At 39.1% G+C, this 7,986-nt stretch overlaps 1 protein-coding gene across 1 annotated transcript in view; it reads right to left on the bottom strand.

The window, feature by feature from the left end:
- Positions 1–4,047: 4,047 nt before the first annotated feature.
- GREB1L (GREB1 like retinoic acid receptor coactivator) overlaps positions 4,048–7,986 on the bottom strand; it is a 175,624-nt gene continuing 171,685 nt past the window's right edge. The window contains exon 28 of the mRNA XM_048508536.1: positions 4,048–7,096. Coding sequence (XP_048364493.1) covers positions 6,933–7,096 — 164 coding nt within the window. The 3' untranslated portion in view covers positions 4,048–6,932. The remainder of the gene's footprint in view (positions 7,097–7,986) is intronic.

Here is a 7,986-nt window from a genome sequence, read left to right as displayed (position 1 = left end):
CAGTACTCTCCAAGTCGCGGTCGCGACCACTGTTTTATATATAAGTGGGGAGCACTTGAGCAAATCCTTGCAGTTTTATTATCAACTCCTTTCCTAATGATCCCCAGCATAGAGTTTGCCTTTTTCACAGCTGCCATGCATTGAGTTGACATTCCCATGGAACTATCAACTAAGACGTTCAAATCCCTTTCCTGGACTGTGACTGATAGCACTGACCCTTGTAGCGTGTATGTGAAGTTTGGATTTTTTGCCCCTAAGTGCATCACTTTGCATTTTGCTACATTGAACTGCATTTGCCATTTCTTAGCCCACTCACCTAATTTATCAAGGTCCGCTTGGAGCTCTTCGCAATCCTTTGTGGTTCTCACCACCCTACATAATTTGGTATCATCTGCAAACTTGGCCACCACGCTACTCACTCCTACTTCCAGGTCATTTTTGAATAAGTTAAAGAGCACTGGTCCCAAAACGGATCCTTGGGGGACACCACTCCCGACATCTCTCCATTGTGAGAAATTCCCATTTATACCCACCCTTTGTTTCCTGTTCCTCAACCAGTTTTTAATCCATAGGAGGACTTCCCCTCTTTTTCCTTCATTGCTGAGTTTTCTCAACAGTCTCTGGTGAGGAACTTTGTCAAAAGCCTTTTGGAAATCCAAGTAGACAATGTCCACTGGTTCCCCCTTATCCACATGCCTGTTTACACCCTCAAAAAACTCTAGTGAGTTTATAAGACAGGACTTGCCTCTGCAAAAGCCATGCTGTCTCTTCCTCAGCAGGTCTTGCTTTTCTACATGTTTTATAATTTTATCTTTAATGATAGATTCTACTAATTTACCAGGAACAGATGTCAAACTGACTGGCCTGTAATTTCCTGGGTCCCCCCTAGACCCTTTCTTAAAGATTGGTGTGACATTGGCCATCTTCCAGTCTTCAGGGATGGAGGCAGATTTCAGGGATAAGTTGCATATTAAAGTGTCCAAGAACTAATGGGAGGCAAGACAGTAAAAAAAGGAGGCCATCCTTGGGTAGGGCTGCATCTTTTACATAACCTTCCTGAACAATTCTGAGTTCTGTAAAAATGTGAGTATTGATTGATTGTTTTATTCCACAGTACTGTACACATAGTCACTATTAATCATCTAAGAGATGTGACCGCCAGTGTTCTGTATTTGGCAAGACTGCGGTGTACTGACATTGCTGCGTAACTTCCAGGAACTTTGACAGAATTGCTTAACCTGGTTATATGAAATATATCAAACCAGCAACAGCCATGAGGCATGTTTAGCACTGGATGTTGCCACTTCAAACTGAAGGGATTTTTTAAGCATGTAAATGGCCGCTCATGTTACAACAGCTTAATATGCATGAAGGACAGATTATTTTTTAAAATATGAAGAGATGACCTTAATAATAGCTTAAATATATGTATATTACAAGTGGGAGACCCAGAAGACTTGGATGGGAACAGTCCCATCCTCTTCCCTACTGGCTGGCCTCTCCTTTGTCCGTGTGCCTTGCCCCTGCCCCCACAGTTCATGCGGTGGTTTCTTTCACTCCGCCCCAAGCTTTCTGCATTGTAGCCCCACTGCAGTTAATGTGGCAGTGAGGCAACTGCAGCTCCTGCCGCTCTACCTGCCCCAGGATTAAAATCTTCTGCCCTTTTAAAACTCTTAATTTTTCTGCAAATACAGGGGCTACCCAAGCTTTGGAAAGATCTCCTTTTTCTCTCTATGGCTTTGATCTGTGGATTTCAGTAGTTGTAGGTGGGTCCATGTTGAGTATTAGATATATTGATAAGCAGCAGCCTTATATGACAATTGTATGCTCATATGCTCAGTTGTATACAATGGAATACATGGGCTGTCCCATTGGAATGAAAGGGTCCTTATTTGAATTGAACACCATTTTCATCTTCATTTTCATCTTCAATCCCATTCCATTCCATTTAATTGTATTGAAGTTTGGGATGCTTGTAGCTGTAATATTTAAAACCATATGTAACAACACGGTTAGCATAACATAACTGATGTTCTGCCAGCATATACAGGTTGGAGAGCGGTATTTCAGAACTCCTTAAAACACAAACTAGACTCTTGTGATAACATTAACTGAATTTAATGAAAGGACATTATAAACATACTATAGCCACAATTGCAGACATTTTCAGTTCAAACAATAAAATGTGAGGTAGACTGACTAGTGAAGCTAAATTCACCAAGTTTTGGTTAAGAGAATTTTCACATTAAGGACTGCTTAAAACCTGATGCCCTTCCTACATGAAGAGCATCTCACTGCTGAGAAGAAGGCCTCACACAGGAAGGCTGCACATGTATTTGATATGCGTACACACTTGGGGAAGCTGCAGCCAGTTGTGCCTGTAATAAAGCAGATGCCCGTGTGATGACATCAGTGATTTATGCCATTTGCATGCCTTTCCTGGAGAGAACAGTTTTGTGTGTAAGAAGATGGTCAAATGAGAAGCAGTCCTAAGAAAGCAACACTGAACCCTTTCTCAGAGGTCACGAAAAGCAAAGCATAACTTACAGACATACAAGTGATCTGATTCTAATTATAGATTACATTCAATATTAACCTGTGATCTCTTCAAGAACAAGTCTACAGGTAAAATAATGCCGGCCTGTTTAATACATTCATGTCATTGCGTTGCTTGCAAGACCTGTAATCAAAATAATAAAAAGATATCAGTTTGGTATTATCGCATTCTATCCTGTCTCATATCATATCAGTGAACTGGGTAGTTATAACACATGGACCCTTCTGACTTCGTTGAGACTTTACTAGAGACTTCATTTGATAGTCACCCAAAGCTCATTTTTGCCTCAGTGAGTTGTTTTAAATTGATCTAGTCTGATATAAGAGGCAGATATGCCTAAGGCTTTTCCACACAATCATATAAAAGTCAGCAGTGTTCTTTGCTGAAAAGGTACATACCCCCACAAATCTGTCAACATGAAGTGTACTAATTGAAACCTGCCAAGTAACTTTTTTTTATTAAAAGCAGTATGAACATCTGAAGCTGAGGTGCAGTGGTTTGAACTTCAAACTATGATCTGGGAAATCCAGGTTCAGATCTCACTCTGCCATGGAAGCTTTCTGGGTGACCTTGGGCTAGTCACACATTCTTAGCCTAATGTTCCTCTCAGTGTGGTTCTGAAGATAAAACGGAGGAGAGATGCAAACCACTTTAGGTCACCACTGGGAAGAAAGACAGGGTATAAATGAAGTAAGCCAGCATGGTGTAGTGGTTAAGAGCAGGTGTCCTCTAATCTGGAGAACCAGGTTTGATTCCCTGTTCTGCCACTTGAGCTGTGGGGGCTTATCTGATGAACCAGATTAGCTTTTGCACTCCAACACATGCCAGTTGGGTGACCTTGGGCTAGTCACAGTTCTTCGAAGCTCTCTCAGCCCCACCTACCTCACAGGGTATTGTGAGGGGGGAAGGGAAAGGAGATTGTAAGCTCCTTTGATTCTCCATACAGGAGAGAAAGGGGGGGATATAAATCCAAACTCCTCTTCTTCAAACTCTTCTAAATAAATAAATTATACCAAGTGAAACAGTTGGTCCATCCAGCTCAGTGCTGTCTACTCTAACTGCTAGTTGTGTCCAGGATTTCAGAAAATTTCTCAACAGCTGCTAGTTAAAATTCTTCAGTTAGGGATGCCAGCAGTAGAACCTGGCACATTCTGTTGCAAAACTTGCACTCACCCACTCAGCTATATAATACATACATGAGCAGCTCACAAAATGGTCCATCAAGTAAGGGGTAAGGACTAAGTAAAGGAATTGTGCAGCTTTCTTTCAGAAATCAGATCACAGCTTACAGTGATGCTTATGCTATACCTGCAACCACATATTTACAAAAAGCAAAAATGCACAACTTAGAAGATGCATACAGTGCCTGCTCAAAAACTGATTCAAAAGTATTCACTTGAGGGAAGATGTGCAACTGCTACAAAGTTAGCTCCACAAACCCCTGATTGTGTGAAAAGGACCTTAGGACATAGCCTATAACTATTTTGTACCTTTTTGCCAAGGGTCTGTAAGTCTCAGCACCTGAAATTTTAAGAACTTAGTGCAAACATCAAATATACAAGATTTTGAAAGCTTTATATCTGCAATAAAATGGCAATTCTTTGGAAACTTTCACAGATTAAAATCATGTTAATGCAGGTATCAATCAGAAAAAAAACCCTAGTTATCCCTGGAACACCGGTATTCATCATGCATCTTGTAGGCTGCACAGTGAACACCAATGCCTTATCACTCCTAACTGCAGCTCTTTCAAAAGCTTCTACCAAATAAAAATTAAGGTATTCTTTAAAGTATAAGGCAGATTCTGTACGGGCACCAAAAAACCCGAATAACCTACATTAAAGTAAACAATTGTTCATTTGAAATATGCTACATTTACAGCATTATACTTAAGCTATAATTAAACCAACAGGTATGAAAATCATTATTTTCCTTTTCAACTTCAATCAATATATTATGTTTCTCATTATTTGTAAACAGCTCTTTCAGAAACTAAAACAGTTGCATGATTAACACTTTGTTCTAAAATGCAGTTTTGGCAGGTGCTTAAGTTGCAGGCATACAATTTATGTGTAGATCATAATAAATGCAATAGACTGGATGAATAACAACTTTCCTCTTTTGAAACAGCCTGTACACTTTAAATATTTGTAGAAGAACAAAATAGTGTGTACGTAATGTAAGGAAGAACTATTAATAAAGAATAGGATAAACATAAGGGAAGCTGGAAAGATCTGATCAATAGCAGGTGGTACGAAGCGAGTGCACACAACCTAAATATCAACTGTAGTATGAAGGCCTGATTGTACTTAGATTAGTACACCCCAAAATATTAGAAGAAAAAAAAACCCCACCCCTAACTTTAAGAAAAAATGTCTACTGAAACTAGGTTCTGAGATATCAGTGGCCATTTTGGGAGTTACTAAGCAACCACACAATATTTTCTAGCCTCCCAAGCTTTGGTTTCTGTAAAGCAAAGCTGGGAGAGTCTGGATTGGGAAGCAAAAATAGCTCTGGATAATACCCTGTTCCCTTCCCTATCATGTCCCCTAATGGAGGAAAACTCACTACCAAAAAGTTGGCCAGACATTTTCCAAGGGAGAGGCTGTCACGGGGAGAGAAGAAGGGCACACTAACAATGGAAGAGCAGGTAAATGGGTGGAAGGGAAAGAAGCAGAAATAAGGCAGATGCTTTGGGGGCTGCTGAGGGAGAGATGGAGGAAATAGTGGGAGCATTTTAAAGGGGGAAATGAGTAAGTAAGTCCTTGCAGGTTACCTACTTGTATTTCTATGATGCAAATAAAATTCAAGCCCTTGACTTGGTGGAACATAAGCATGCTGCTTACATGCAAAAGAGTCTCACTGAGATCAATGTTTTGTCCATTCCCCCACACTTGCACCCATGCAAACATGTGCAGGTCTTGTAAGATGGCACTGCAAGGGGTCTCTGTATGATTTTGACATGACCATTGAGTGTTACCTCTGTATACAATGCAATTTACTTGTGCTCCAGACCATTCCCTCCAATGCCACGTTGTCTATAAACGCCCATAAGAACATGTTGGTGGCAATGGGTAGAAGATGGAAAAAGCAAAAACCTACTGAGCCCAGTAAACATTTCCATCCAGAGGTGCTGAGCTATTTTCAAATGGATTGAGCACTAGCACTTAAAAGGGCCAACAATTCACACAGAATTGATTTCCAACGATTTTTAACTGTCATTGCTTCAGGCTTGATTTGAACTGTAGTCCATTTTTTCCCATGAGATAGGAGCTGCTCCATCAATTTCAAAACAACATTATCTGTTCTGAGAAACAGAGAATGTTGATGCAAATGAAAGGTACACACTGCAAAAAGAATTCAGAAAATTTCTCCTCTATAAAACCACCTAAGAAGACCGATAACTTTAAGACATCTCTGCTAGTACTAAGGGCTGGAATAATTTTGGTGAAATGTAAATACACTGAGGAGATTATGCATATTTAGGCAGGTTGATCCATGTACAGAAACAGATATCTGTATGGTGTTCAGTTTGTTGTGGAATTCAATTTCATATCTGTAACAAAAAGGGGAAAATTGATCTCTCTCACTGAGAGAAACTAAAGTTCAACAATGCTTTCCTCCCAAATGTGGATTATCTGAATATGTGAATCTGTGGATTCAGGCCAATAATTGAAACCCAAGTGGGTGAAATAAGCATTTGTCAACAAACCTGCATGTGTGCACGGTGCCTGCCAAATATTCATTCATTTGTTCAGGCTTATGTAGTAAACTTTTTTTTATCTTCTGTGGAAATTTTGCCAAAACAGTGTCAATATATATAAAATTACAAACCTCAAACTAACACTGAACAGAAAGTGAACAAAGATTACTCTTTTAAACACAAACATCTATGTTTGTCATTTCAAACCCCTGAGTTACACCGTACCAAAAGTACAGATATGAAGAGAAATGGACAGCATTCCTCAGCATATTATCTTCAAATAATTCCACATGCTCAATGTGAATTTCATGTAACACATTCAAGCTGATTGATGCCAAATGTCATTTTTCTCCTGTTTAGCATAGTACAAAGAGACCAGGAGAGTTCATCATCTGCCAAAATGTTGTTCTCCACACCATGGGTCACGACCTCTGTGTTAGCTTCTGTAACAGTGCCCCATTAGGAATTAACTTGAATCAGTTTGTTCTTTCAATCACATAAGAACAGAAATACATGTAAAGATGGCATTAGAATTTTGGGAGATCCTTAATGTAGTGAAGACTCATATTGGTTGCACTTTGCTCCACAGTGATTGTACTTTAAAAGAAATAAGGAAAACGACTCGATAAAACTTGGTCAGGCTCTTCTCTCTTCTTTTGCCATTTTGTTTCCTTATATATGGCGTCCAGTAAGAAAATAGAGTGGTTTATCGTCACTGCTGTTAGCAGTTTGAAATTCATCTCTAAGGCGAAATTGCCATTCATCTTCCAGCTCCAAACGGACTATAGTTTGACGCAAAGAACTCCTGTCTTGGCAAATTACACACAGGGTTGCACCTTAGGTTAAAGAACAAAACACAAAAGTTTAGTCTGTCATAGTCCTTTTATGCCGTCGATTTGCTGAGATCTATGCCCATTGTTTAGAAAAACTGCCCACACAAGTTAAGATCGAGCTCAGATTCGCACTACTGCATCATGTTATTGGTATTATTCATAAACATAGAATCTGCTTCCATCCCAGTCCTACTTAATGGACTGATGGACTATTTTGTCTAATGTTAAACTACTGGTTTCTATATCTCCCTTTAGAGAACATGTTTTTCATGTTAAAATAGGAACAGTTAGAAGTACATAGAAAAGGCATGCAAGTCATCTGTCAGCATTAAAAAGAGCAAGACAATCCATAATAGTGCATGAGGAAGTAGCAGTGAACTGCTAATAAATGGTCTCCCATGACTGTGACATCATGACATTTTAACTATTTATGTATTTGGAAAATTTCTGTGCTGCCTTTCTGGAGAACTGTCAAGGCAGTTTACAAAATAAATCATCATAAAAGTTCTCAAAACCCAGAATTCAAAAACAGAGTCAGACCATAAAACAAAATAATGGTGAATAGGTTTTCTACCTGGAGGCGTAATTTAATGCCCAATACTAAAGGGAAATAATACTGTACCTAGAATGAGAAAGTTTTGGATGTGTCAAGGAAAAAATCTAGCTACATATATAAGGTCCTGCACTGGATCTACTGAACATGTTCTGTCAAAGAAGATACACTTTTTCTTTCACCAGAAGGAAGTATCTCTTCTAGCAGAATTAATTTGCAAGATCCAACACAACATTTTTCACTTGTATCCCATCTTGTATTTATAACAAAAATGCCAAATTCAATCTGAATCTTGAATTGAAAATCATCTTAGCACTCTACTAAAAGAATAACTTTGCTG

This window comes from Sphaerodactylus townsendi, linkage group LG09 (assembly GCF_021028975.2).
Source record: "Sphaerodactylus townsendi isolate TG3544 linkage group LG09, MPM_Stown_v2.3, whole genome shotgun sequence".
NCBI lineage: Eukaryota > Metazoa > Chordata > Lepidosauria > Squamata > Sphaerodactylidae > Sphaerodactylus > Sphaerodactylus townsendi.
Note: the sequence above shows the minus strand (reverse complement) of the source record. Positions and strands in the feature narration are given on the sequence as shown.